The sequence below is a fragment of the Colias croceus genome, chromosome 7 (genome assembly GCF_905220415.1).
Source record: "Colias croceus chromosome 7, ilColCroc2.1".
In the NCBI taxonomy this organism is placed as follows: domain Eukaryota; kingdom Metazoa; phylum Arthropoda; class Insecta; order Lepidoptera; family Pieridae; genus Colias; species Colias croceus.
In genome coordinates, this window is record NC_059543.1 from 10,599,751 (window position 1) to 10,613,412 (window position 13,662).

Here is a 13,662-nt window from a genome sequence, read left to right on the forward strand (position 1 = left end):
AAGCCTGAAAAAATTGGATACTTGATTTGAAAACGAAGTTTTAAATATGGCTTTAAATTTTATATATATTATATAATATTCTGATTAAAAATTTCACTTAAAACATAAAAGAGTTAAGAGATAAACGTGAATAATCGTTTATATAAAACGTTTAATTTCATTAATTCTTCTTCATCTTAATCCTTTTTTTTAATGGCAACTCGTGGCTGAAAGTTACAGTCAACTTGACACTGACAAACATCATTCCATTCGATTTTTGAAGCTTGTTTTGTAAATGTTGTGACTTGTGGCATGCAGAAATATTTCATTTTTACTTAGTAATTAATTATAAGTCGATATATATGTTTCAATGTTAACAATAAAACCGTGACCAAAACTAATATAAATATGTTGAACATTCAAAATTATGGTAGTAGTTCAGAAGACGAAGAAAATGACTCAGAAACTATACAACAACATAGTAACGAAAAGTTATTGACTCACTTGAAGCCTGTTGATCCAAATTTATCTATAGCTAAGAAAATGCAAGTATGTGCTGCACCAGTAGTAATGCCTACGGTAAGTCATCTACAAAAACTATACTTCGCATCACATTTATGTTATGATTTCTTTAATAGTTTTTATATTACAGAACAATGATGACACAAGAGTACTTTTACCGAAAAATCAAGAACTAATGCACAATCCTAGGTATGAAGAGTTATTTGCTCCTGAATATGGTCCGGAGAATCCTTTTCGAACACAACAGATGAAAGCTGAGAGAAATATGTTGTCAGGTTATGTGGAGAAAGCACATATAAGTGAATTCCAATTTGAGAACCAGCGGAGGACGTTCACGAGTTACGGTTATGCTGTAGATCCCTCCACAGAACCTATTCCTGATAGTGGTAAAGGAGATGGAATTGTTGGTATGTTTATTTGTATTCTATAAATATTAATAATAAACTGATTGATATACTATAATATTTATTAAAGTACAGTATTGTTTTTACATTTTATTTTATTTAGATAATAAAAAAGGTTGATTACGAACTAATAGTTGTGAAATCTTCTAAATTATTTTGTGAGGGTTTCAACTACATGTAGATATTTTTAGTATTTAAATAACTTACTATGCTCTAAACTCTAAAGTGATTGTAAATAATTGCTTTTTATAAAATTGTAGAAAGATAGAATTTAATTTAACACATTTCTTTATTTAGTTTCAGAAACAGTGGCTCCACCAGTTGAAGCGGAGGGTAAATCAGTGTTTGAAGTAATAAAGAAAAGGCCATTAGATAAAAAGAAAAGGCACAAAAATGATAATCCCGAGGATGTCGAAGGATTCTTAGGGCCCTGGGGAGGTTATGTAGGCGAGCAAAGGTAAGCTTACAAATTTTTCTAGATAATTTATTACTACCTAGGTGTATATAAATAAATATAAATAATAGGTGTTCAGATTGTTTTAAAGTTTTTGAAATGTTGTTTATGTAATAAAAACTATTATTGAAATGTTGCCACATTTAAAAGAATGCAATGCACAGAACATTTTTTACATCAAATATCAATATGATTAACACTAGGAGTGAAATAAAGAAGTTAATTGTTGAAATATTCATTTAATAGGTAGTGCGTGAAAAACAAAAACTTAAAAAAAATCATAAGATAATTAAAAAATATCATAGATTTTTAATTGTAGGCATGTTGATCACCATAAACATGCAATTCTTTATTAAATTTCTTAAATAATTTCAGAGTTATGAAGCCTGAAGGTGAAATTGCTAAAGAGTTGGAAGAAATTGTAGCAAAGAGACAAAAGAAAGGCAAAGTTGATGATGACAAACCTTTGGAGGAGAAATCTATATTCCATAGTATGTATAATTCTAATTAATTACTGGGTAAAGAAGTATTATTCCCCATTTTGGCAAAATTTGTATAGATGCTCCATTCATCTAAAAGAACTTTAAGCAATGCTCTTTAGTGTTTGAAAAACTATATGATTACTGCATAACTACAACTTTGTAGGTATAATTGGTGAGTTTTTCCCGTCACTTTAGACATTAAAGCATTGATTTTGTATAAGATGGTGAATCTATTTTAAATATGGTACACACACAAAACAAAAAAACTTCTCATTTTCAATTTCTCTTTATGATTGTGGCAAATTTAAATGCTAATATAATAAAAAATTTTGTTCACAGTTGACAAAGCCACAGACTACCAAGGCAGATCGTGGCTCGAAGCACCGCGCAGTGAGACGCAGTTACGAAGTGACACTCCACCAGCTAAATGTTTCCTACCCAAGGTAAGAATTTTATTTTAACTTTAATAGCTTTTTTGCATAAATAAAATGTAATGCACTTGAAATGTTATTCTCAAATTTCATAGTCTTTATTACTCAGAAATAAATAAAAAAAAATCCTTTTGCTTTGATGTAATGCAAAAAATTTCTGAAATATTCGACATTTAACACGTTCGCGGACAGTAACGAACACAGGCGTCTATACAGCTAAAAGTGTTACGACAGTACGTCTGTCGACGTATCAGTTTTTACTTGCATAAAATCAGTACGCCACACGCCGTGCGATTTTTCATACTATCATAAAGAACGGCATGTTGTACTGTCTTGACAGGTATAATTACGACTTTTGTACTGTCACTGTATTATTTACAAAAATTCGTCAAAGGAAGGTACTTTCACGCACACATTCATATTTTTATACCCCTCTCCCGCGCACACTACGCCCGTGGGCGCCATGTTTGCATACGGTTAGTCGAGTACTGCGCCGCTGCGGAGATCCCGCGTGTCGCTGCATGTTTTCGCGCGCAATTGTTATTTAGAAAGTGAGTATTTTGTTTCCAACGTAATTTAATTGTTTTACTCATACTGGATATACTAATTCAAGTCTAGTTGCTTTTGTAAACAACATATTTATGTTGTGAACACGATTTTGTTTAACTAAATTTGTAACGAATATTTTTGCAGATGGCGTCTCGAGACTCGTTCGAAAAAGAACAAAAACGTCTTCAAGACCTGTTTGATGCAGCGTCTACCCCTGAATCGAGTCAAGACCCATTTGGGTGACTATGAATCTGATGCTGAGTGCTTACGACGTTTACGCCTATATCCGTTCTGTCATATCATATGGTTTTTTAACCATGTATTGTTACACTACGCCCCTGGGCAATGTATGAAAAAAAGTAGTGTCTCATTAGCTTCAACCTGTAAGATTGTACTGTCCGCGAACGTGTTAAATTTTTTTGTTTTTTTTTTTTTTATAAAGTTATGTTTATTTTAAGTACATTTGCATACATCAACATCAAAACATATTTACTGATCTCTTTTTTGAAATTATAATAATACTGACACATTAACAATTATATTTTTAATGATAATTAATTTGATTTTTATGATTGATTATGTTTTTCATCAACAGTCTCACATATTCACGTGGAAGGGTCACACTAAAGGCGTGGCTGCGGTTCGCTGGTTCCCCAAAACCGCTCACCTCATGCTTTCTGCCGGCATGGACTGTAGAGTTAAGGTTGGTATTAGCAAAGAAAAACATTTATTTCGACATACATATACACACACGCAACAAAAAATAATAAAAAAGCTAAAAAAGTAGATAAAACTTAAAAAAAATAGTTTTTAAGGTATTTTTATTAACGAATCTGCACTCGGTGCGTTGAATTACACCAAAATCCCCCCTCTCTTTTAAAAAAATAATGAAATTTTCAAAAATATAAAATTGCCACTAGAAACCCTCTAAAACCGCTTACTTTTATGCAAGCTTTTAAAATATATAATATTATAGATGTAATGTAATATAATATAAGTACTGTATTATACCTTTACATAATAAGAAACAATGAAAATCCTGTATAAGGAAAACTTAAAGAACAATTTTTTTGATTCATTGTAATGACTAATTTACATAATTTGCTAAAATTTTAGTAACAACAAAGGCATTAAATCATTTTAAATTGCGTATTCAGTGTCTTGAATGTCTATTTTTTTTATTTTATTATGATTTATAGGATTTATTTATTAGTCTGGTAAATATTTGCAGATATGGGAAGTGTATGGTGACCGTCGTTGTGTGCGCACGTACTTCGGCCATAGACAAGCCGTGCGTGATGTTAACTTTAACAATGAGGGTTCACACTTTTTGTCTGCGGGTAAGTGTAAAAAATATTTTTTTTTGCTATAAAAAAATCTCATTTATTTTGTTATTATCTGTATTTACTTATCTATATTTAATTGTGAAAATGTATATGTAAAATAAAAAAGATGTTTCCTTGCTTGGTATTTTTAGATCGAATTTGAAATCAGCAAGTGAAAATTTTTAAATATTATTAATATATTAATTCATACTGTAATATAGGATTATTGAGATAACATAATAAAATTGCGAAAATCGGTCTGTCTATCTGTTTTGATGTCGTGACTAATCAGGGGTGAAACCGCAAGCCATATCTAGTATAAGTTTTATGCTAGCTTTATCAAAAAGGCTTTCTTAAAGTGAAATAAGTAATTTTTTTTCTTTTTGACTGACCGGTTGGCTTGGTTGGTAGTGGCCCTGCCTTCCAAGCCAGAGGTTGTGGGTTTGATTCCCACCCGGGGCAAATATTTGTGTGATGAACGTTTGCTCTGTGTCTGGGTGTTAATTATCTAAATATATAAGTATTCATTTAAAATTATATATGTATGTTTATCAGCCATCTGGTTTCCATAACACAAGCGAAAGCTTAGTATGGGATCGGATCGTGCCGTGTGTGAAAATTGTCCTGAAATATTTATTTATTTATTTTCAGCATACGACCGCTACATAAAGCTATGGGACACAGAGACGGGCGAGTGCGTGAGTCGGTTCACGTCACGCAAAGTGCCCTATTGTGCTAAATTCCACCCCGATACTGACAAACAGCATCTATTTGTTGCTGGCACTTCTGATAAAAAGATTATTTGTGTGAGTACATTTTTCTTTTATTTTAATTACAAGCTGATGTAGGTAGTTGATAACAAATCGCAGCGAGTCAACGACTATTAGTAAAGTGTGGGTAGTTGGGTCGAACGTCGTATAAACAACGTCGTCCGAGCCTAAATAATTATCTAAACAAATACTTTTAACTAATCAAGTTTTTCAATTTTTTTTTTGTAAAAATACCTACACCAATTTTTTATTTGAATTTGTTTTATAGTGGGACACAAGAACGGGTGAAGTTGTACAAGAATACGACCGACATCTCGGCGCTGTGAACACAATCACCTTCGTTGATGAAAACCGACGTTTCGTCACCACTTCTGATGATAAGAGCTTGCGCGTTTGGGAGTGGTGAGTTGAGAATTTTTGTTTCTTTTTTGTATAGCAAGCGAATTTTAATAAAATATTTCTATTTAAAATACTTATAGGTATAGATCGCTACTCAATATATCAATGGGGACTTCGATTCAGATTTTGATTGGGAGTCGAATAGACTCCCACATTTCAGTTAAATATGCTACCTATCACACATTTATATCCAAAAGTTAATAACGTAGATTAATTGTCAAAACAAACGTATAAATAATTTGTCTAAATAAAATGGATTGATGTATGCATAAGCACGGTTGTTCTCCGGTTGCTCGGACTTATAACTCTAAGATCATTTAGCGGTTCATTCGGTTCACCTTATTATTCTAAGAATTAAGATCATAAGTCATACAATGTTATAAATATAAACATATTATATTTACTAGCTGCGCTCCGCGGTTTCACCCGCGTGGCTCCGGTCCTGTTGGTCTTAGCGTGATGATAGCCTTTCTCGATAAATAGGCTATCTAACACCGAAAGAATTTTTCAAATCAGACGAGTAGTTCCTGAGATTAGCGCGTTCAAGCAAACAAACTCTTTAGCTTTATAATATTAGTATAGATTATCCTATGCATTTCCAGGGACATACCAGTAGACATGAAGTACATAGCGGACCCATCTATGCACTCTTTGCCCGCGGTCACAGTATCTCCCAACGGCAAGTGGCTCGCTTGTCAGTCCATGGACAACAAGGTTGTGGTGTTCAGTGCGCTCAATCGGTTCAAGATGAACAGGAAGAAGACGTTTGTGGGCCATATGGTGGCTGGATACGCTTGTTCAGTGGATTATTCGCCGGATATGAGGTAAATAGTAGAAAAAAATTGCAAAAAATGGTGTTTAAGTGGTGGTGTTTAGCGTGAATCGGTTGAAGATGAACAGGAAGAAGACGTTTGTAGGCCATATGGTGGCTGGATATGCTTGTTCGGTTGAAAACTCACCGGATATGAGATGAGTGGGGGAAAGAAACAACAAAAATAAAGTATTTATTTTAATACTTACGACATAATGTGTAGAAATACGCTGTGCAAAAAATAAAATGGCATAATATGTTATGAAAATAAATTAGGAAAATTTGACGTCTAATTTTAGCCGTTACGGTAAATATGCTCGTACTAGGAAATGTACACACATTTCCTAGAACGAGTGTCTGTATGTTTGCGCGTATACCTGTGAAACATTAAAATAGGTATCTTGCGCATTCCGCTAGGCTCAATCGAAACTCAGTATCAGATCATATTATTGATTAGATTTTTTTGGAAAGTAATATTTTTATATTAACCAAAAAATAAAGATCAATTAATGGATCTCGTGCACATCGAAGAAGATAACTAATAATTAAATCATTTGATAAAAAGACACATGAAAGTCATTTTGGTATCCATTGACTTTCATTTAATACTTGATTAGATTAAATTGTATACACAAAAGGTTGAGGTTATTGTTCGTTCCCCATGATAAGGATTTAGTTGCTACTTGCTTGAAACTTTGCGTAATTTGCGGCTAGATGGCGTTAGTTGACATGTCTAGAATTAAGTATTTAAAACAATTAAATTGGACAATAAATATTTGCCCTACTTTTTTAAATAATATTATTTGAGATGATAATAAAGTAGGTGAGAAATTTTTAAAGTAATTTTTGATAATAAGTATCTAAATTAGTTGGAATTGACATTATTAAAATAGCACATAACTTTAAATAAAATGACTGATGTTAATCTAAATTAAATTCAAAGATAGATACTTTTTTCAGTTTAAAAACTAGAATAAAAATTTGTCTTTTTCAACATCAAAATGCTTTTTCTTCTGACTTCTAATTACTGACTCGAAGGATCATTATTTTGTGATCCTTCGAGTGTTTTATATTACATTGAATACTGCATCAAAATCTATTGCTTGGTTAAAAAGAAGACTTAAGACAAGTGATAACTGCGTTAAAAACAACCGACTTCAAACTTGCACTTGCAACATTTACAAATACAGACAAAAATGCTCATAAAATAAAAACCACTGGGCCTATCCGAATAAAATTTTTATGGGACCAATTCGACTCCATCCTGCATCGAACAAAACAAGAATCACTTAAATCGATTCAGAAACCTCGGAGTAATCGGTGTACATACATAAAAAAAAAACATACCGGCCGAATTGATAACCTCCTCCTTTTTTTTCAAGTCGGTTAAAAATAGAAACAGACATAGTTTAATAATATTATGTAGTGGTCAAAGTTCGATTGAACGATAAATGAAAATAATAATTGATTGATTATGATTACTATTACTGATATCAGTATAAACACAAATCTTATCTAATGTAATCTTCTTATGTATAAAATAAAGTCGCCTTAGTTAGTCACTTATAATAGAAGAACGGTTGTACGAACTTTAGTGATTATAGTTTGTTAGATTGTTAGTTTAACATTATTGTTTGTTAGTTTGGTGAAAAATCCTGGATTGAGAAAATTATTGTTAAATGAAAACTTTAAAGTCTTCGAGGCGGGAAGCTCGTATATTATATGCATTGTCACCGTGAAAATGCAACAACTATAGATAGGGAGGCGAGGTAGCTAAATGGCGTAATTAAACGGCGCCGTCGAGACTTATCAAAATCGATAGATAAAATAATTTCGAAAAGGAAAGCTTCTATGGTAAAAACCATTTTAGCGGTGGGTTTGGCGTGTACGGATTTTCAAAAATGTAAAAAAAAATAGTTACTTGGGCATTCTCGAGCGCGTCAGATATTCATACTACGTATGCCCCAAGTGCCTCTGATAACAACGGTATACTAATCTGCCGGTTTGCGTGGTGGGGCTAGGCATATTAATTCGTCAAAAATGCACAAAAAAAAAATTTACTCGAGCGCGTCAGATTTTCGGAAGGGGTGTTAAGTAGGCCCCAAGGAAGCTCCCCTTAAAAAAACTGCCGATGTCGGCGTGACGATAAGTTACGATGAATTTTTGAAAATGCAGAAAAAAAAAGTCCTTTTGAAATACTCGAGCGCGTCAGATTTTCATAGGGGAGGTTTATCTCGGTCTCCTGAAAGCATATTTTCTTAATCTGACAAAAATGTTGGTGGGTTCTCTTAATCTGACCGAAAAAGATTTGAGAGTTTCTTTTTTTTAATCATCGTTATTTCATATCAATTTTTCTTAACACCCTCAGTTTTCGAGATATACTAAAAAAACCGGGAGTTTGAGTTTTTATGATGCTTCAAGTAAAAAAAAATTAAACTTTGGACAAAAATGAAAAGAGACCTTTTTTTGTAAAATAAAATTACTTTTTTTGTTTATTTAAACTTTTTTTTTTGAAAAAGTAAAGTTCGCGACTTATATGCTGCAACGCGTTTTTCGGAAGACGAAATGGCTCCTCCAGACTTCCGGTCATGCGGAAACCGGCAGATTTTGTGTTTTTAGTAAGTTTTAGATTATATTCTTCAAAATAAAAATAAAAAAAATCGCGCTCGAGAATGCCGGGTTAACGTTTTTTTTTTACAAGTTCGCGACCCTATAACTCGGCGGCGTCAAGGACTTATGGTCAGATTAATTAAATTTAGTCTTAAAACACTAAAATCAACCCCCAATATCTTAATCTGACGCGCTCGAGTATTTCAGACTATCGATTTTTTTTTACTAATCTGATCGTCTATCCTAGGCGCGCGTCACTACATATAGAGCTAAATAGTGAAAAAGTTTGTTCTATTAGGTCTAAGGTATCTCTCATATCTTAAACTGCCACGCTCGAGTATTGCAGAAAATTCCCCTCTTCGCCTCCCTATCTACTATAATAATTGCGTAAATCAGGAGATTGCGATTATCATAGAAAACAAATAATAAATATTAATCTATACTAATATTATAAAGCTGAAGAGTTTGTTTGTTTGTTTGTTTGAACGCGCTAATCTCGGGAACTATTGGTCCGATTTGAAAAATTCTTTCGGTGTTAGATAGCCCATTTATCGAGGCTATATATCATCACGCTACGACCAACAGGAATGGGGCCACGTTGTGAAACCGCGCGGAGCAGCTAGTGTCATAGTCATGTCATGTCATTTATTATAGTATTTACACAAATAATAATTGATTTATGATATTATACAGTGATCCCTAAACGCTTATCCTGCATTATCTATATTAATGTAATTACTGCCGGTTTTCCATGTTCAGTTAAATTTTGACTATTACCGTAAACTATTATGTTAATGCTATCTATATATTGTGTATTTTTATGGATATGTGGATGTGCACTTGGGTTGAGATCGTTATTGTTAGTAATATGTCAAGTATGCAATATTAAAGTAATTAAGAGTTAGATAACTAATTAAATTATGTATCTCTTAAATAATTCCCTCACTTTCCAAGTATTTTTTAACTTCCATTCTACTCATTTAAAGTAGAAGAGACGAAAATATACCTGCCCCCGTACCATGATGTCTTAAAGCAGTATTCTTTTCAGTGTGGAAAAATGGCATTGCTATATAGATTGTCTAACGCCATCCCTTTTCTAAACTGGAAATAATACTGCTATCAGACCAGTCCCCCTCTGTTACCATCCAGCTCCAGTTCGGTTTAGTTCTAAGTCTGTAGCCAGTAGGGTATTAAGGTTCCCCTTTTCGTAGAGGTAACTTGAGCTTAAAAGATTCGACCCATTCGGTACGTGGTCAAACAACTACTGGCATTGAAATAAACATAATTATTATCAATTATGTGAAAGCATAACGGATAAATCTTAGCATAATTAGCATATGTGCGATAAAAAATCACATAAATTCTATTAACACTATTAGCACAAGAATGAACAGTATTAAAAAAAATTATGTTCAGCCAAATTAAATGTCAAAGTCATCAAAATTTTTTTGGTGTCGTTTCAAACCCAATTAAAGTCTTATTATAAATTCTAAATTGTTCTTTTCTAGTCTCAAAATTGATTTCTGAAAAAAAAATATCTGGCATATCTCGTTTTTTATATGTTTGACATTTACATAAAGCATATGTATGGGATTTTAGAAAGAAATATTTTTTTTTTCGTAAGATCAGGTTTCATATCAACAACCAGCCCCTGTAGTCTGTACAAATTAGTCGGTAATTACCGATAACTTATTTATAGACCCGTCTTCAGCAATGAAAATGATGTCGCTTAATACCTCTCCCCAATTTGATGGAAGCATACAATGGATACATATTTGTTTATAATTTTTATTCTTCACAAAACTTTCCTTTATGCGTCAAAATATTTATATAATAATAGCCTTGTAGCAATGCATTTTTATCTAAATTAATAACATCATTATTTCAATTCCGTAGATATATGAAAAATAAATAAAATATAGATTTCATGGATTTGGAAAATCATTTCTTTGCAACACATTCGAATATTGTCAAAACAAATTATTCTTTGACATTGTCAATCGTTATGATACCGACGTTTGATCTCGACAAGATCTCGAAGGCCCTTCTCCCATTACGCTACCGGTATCCTACACGTCCGCGACTAGTATAGGTGGTCGTTTTTGCGTCGCGTTTCGCGCGTATCTCGCGCGCGTAAGAAAGATAAAAAATTCTTATCATCATGTTGTAGTTCTCGTGCGGCTATAAAAACTCTACAATTTACTTATGTTTCTTTCAATATATGGATGAATCCAGTACATCCTACTTTTACATCGTCACTGGAATCGCTCGACATAGCGTCCGTCTACAAAAACGAGGCACAATAATGATGAATTTAGTCATTTTTCAGTCGCTTAATATACGAGCATCGGGCAGCGAGCAAATATCTAACTAGTATTCTACTCGAGTATCGTATTCTAGAAGTATCGAAATGGGAGAAGGGCCTTACGGTTTGTGTGGATTTGTAGATACGGTTGATAATATCGGAAACATTATATATTATTATAATTTTATAATAAATAGAAGATATTTCACACTTCCGATGCTATATTATGATTTAACGCAATATTTTTTTCTCTTATTTAATGTTATTGCAATTAAAATAAAATAAACAAATAATGTTTTATTTTTATGATGGTTTCAAAATCTTATTGAAAATGTTAAGAAGCCTCTTATATTATATTATTAAATAAATATTAAAATAGTGTCTGCATTTATTCAGCCTAAATTATTGCATTCATATTCGATTAATTTCTTTTTGAACTTCTAGGATAATAAAATTATACAGATGAATACAAATAAAATAAAACGATCCAATTACGAAATAAATTTATTAGAAAATTTTAATTTAACAGTTTATAATAGCGTAGTTGAAAATTTGGCTCAAAACCATCATCCCTCACCAACATAATAATTCTAGTTAGTAGTAAAACTTGTTCATCTGTAAAATATAAAATTTATAGATAAATATTTATATTTAACACATAAATAATATTAACCGTGAACCGCTAAATCAATTGCATTGCATCCTTTGCTTATTAACTGTAATAAAATTTACAATGATGCACATAATATAATATAATAATACAAGCTAAAAATACAAGTGATACAAATTATCCGTTCCGTCCTTAGTTTTAGTTCCGTCAGTTTCTATGATGTCTTAAAGATTTCTCAAAAGGCTTCGAATTGAGCAGAATTATCTTGTAGAGCTTTTGGAGTCTTTTGATTAGAATTTTATTGCACTTCACAAATAACAAAATATTACTAAACTAAAACTAATAGCTTTAACTATATAAAAACATAACGCAGATTGATATTTTCTTAGGATATTTGTTATCCAATAGATTTATAGGACTTTTAAGAACATAATTAAAAATTATCCTCTTGAAAACACACAATTTATATTTATTTTGATAGAAATATTATTTTCATGATTGATGATTGATGTCAAATGTCAAAAAAGTAAATAAAGAGGTTGCCATACATGGAATTTTGGATTCCATGAATATGTAATTAATAGAACATTAATCAAACGATTGATATAAAAAATATCGAATTTGATTAAAATTAAATTAACTGCCATGTTTTTTTGTGCATAAAATTTGCTTTTTTATATGCAATTGCAATTGTAATAATGCGAAAATTAATATAACTAATTTTAATTTACTATCTATTCCCTAAAACTAAGCTAAATTTCTTGGAAAAAGAACACTAAATTTTTTAGGTCTATACTATAGTTACTGATTGGTTACTGATAATCGTTAGTTACCGACCGATTTCGGTCGATATCGATGTCGATTAGTGTCGAGACTACGCCTACAGCATTCTTTAATGTATTTGTATAATAAATATTTATTATTAGTGGACACGTGCCCATTCTCTGGTCGCTAAATAGTATTGTTATTTCACATTGAATCATTAATCATAAAAATAATATCTATTATTAATTGAGGAATTTTGTATTAGGTATTCAACTAGTGAAATTATCTTTACAACCTTTCAGTGGTTACTTGTACATTCTCACTCAGTCCAGGATCATGGAAGTCAGGAAGATTTTAAAAAAATATCATTATTAGGCTTATTCAATGTGACTGTTTTATTTTGATTTAGACACACTATTATTTCGAGGTAACATACCAAAATATGTATATACGAATAATGACATAAACTAGTTACTAGATATAAGTAAACTTAATAATGACTTTTATATCCACGATATCGATGTTAATGCCAGAGACTCTACAAAATAATCTGAAGACATTTTTATTTGTAATAATATGTAGTGATTCCCCCTTAACAATCAAATAATAATACTCTTTCGGTTTTATGAACCTAATAGCTGTTCCCCGCGGTTTCACTCGCATGGCTTCGCTCCCGTTGGTCTTAGCGTGATGATGTATAGCCTATATCCTTCCTCGATAAATGGGCTATCTAACACCGAAAGAATTTTTCAAATCCAATCAGTAGTTCCTGAGATTAGCGCATTCAAACAAACAAACTCTTCAGCTTTATAATATTAGTATAGATAAGACACCCCACGCCGTCTATTGAAACGTTTGTTAAGCTTCGCAACCAATAGATTATAGTCTAGTCTAAAACATCAGCAACAACAATTTGCATCCATGGAACGCGGCCGAATTTTAATTTTAGCTTAGTTTTATGCATATTGGTAAATGAGTCCGATAGAATTTATTGACCATACAGTTTTAAAATATTTTAGATCAGTATAAGCTTAACCATGGCCATGGGTATATGTGCATAGCCACCTAGGCCAAGAGCTCGCGTACATTTTAGTTACCATTATAAGACTCTGTAATTATTTAATCAAAATTTAAAGAACGATAATATTACTTCTTAATATACTATCTTTATTCACGAGTTTTAGCGTTGTGTTATCAGGTATTTGTTTGTGGTTGTAGTCGCGGAGTTTGGATTTGTGCCCGGATT

At 32.0% G+C, this 13,662-nt stretch overlaps 1 protein-coding gene across 1 annotated transcript in view; it reads left to right on the forward strand.

Annotated features, from left to right (window-relative positions):
* Window positions 1–260: 260 nt before the first annotated feature.
* LOC123693026 (pre-mRNA-processing factor 17) overlaps window positions 261–13,662 on the forward strand; it is a 45,682-nt gene continuing 32,280 nt past the window's right edge. Inside the window, exons 1-10 of the mRNA XM_045637892.1 lie at window positions 261–558; window positions 632–908; window positions 1,203–1,362; window positions 1,735–1,850; window positions 2,181–2,284; window positions 3,417–3,524; window positions 4,053–4,161; window positions 4,798–4,952; window positions 5,185–5,318; window positions 5,918–6,139. Of these exons, the coding sequence (XP_045493848.1) occupies window positions 388–558; window positions 632–908; window positions 1,203–1,362; window positions 1,735–1,850; window positions 2,181–2,284; window positions 3,417–3,524; window positions 4,053–4,161; window positions 4,798–4,952; window positions 5,185–5,318; window positions 5,918–6,139 (1,556 nt within the window). The 5' untranslated portion in view covers window positions 261–387. The remainder of the gene's footprint in view (window positions 559–631; window positions 909–1,202; window positions 1,363–1,734; window positions 1,851–2,180; window positions 2,285–3,416; window positions 3,525–4,052; window positions 4,162–4,797; window positions 4,953–5,184; window positions 5,319–5,917; window positions 6,140–13,662) is intronic.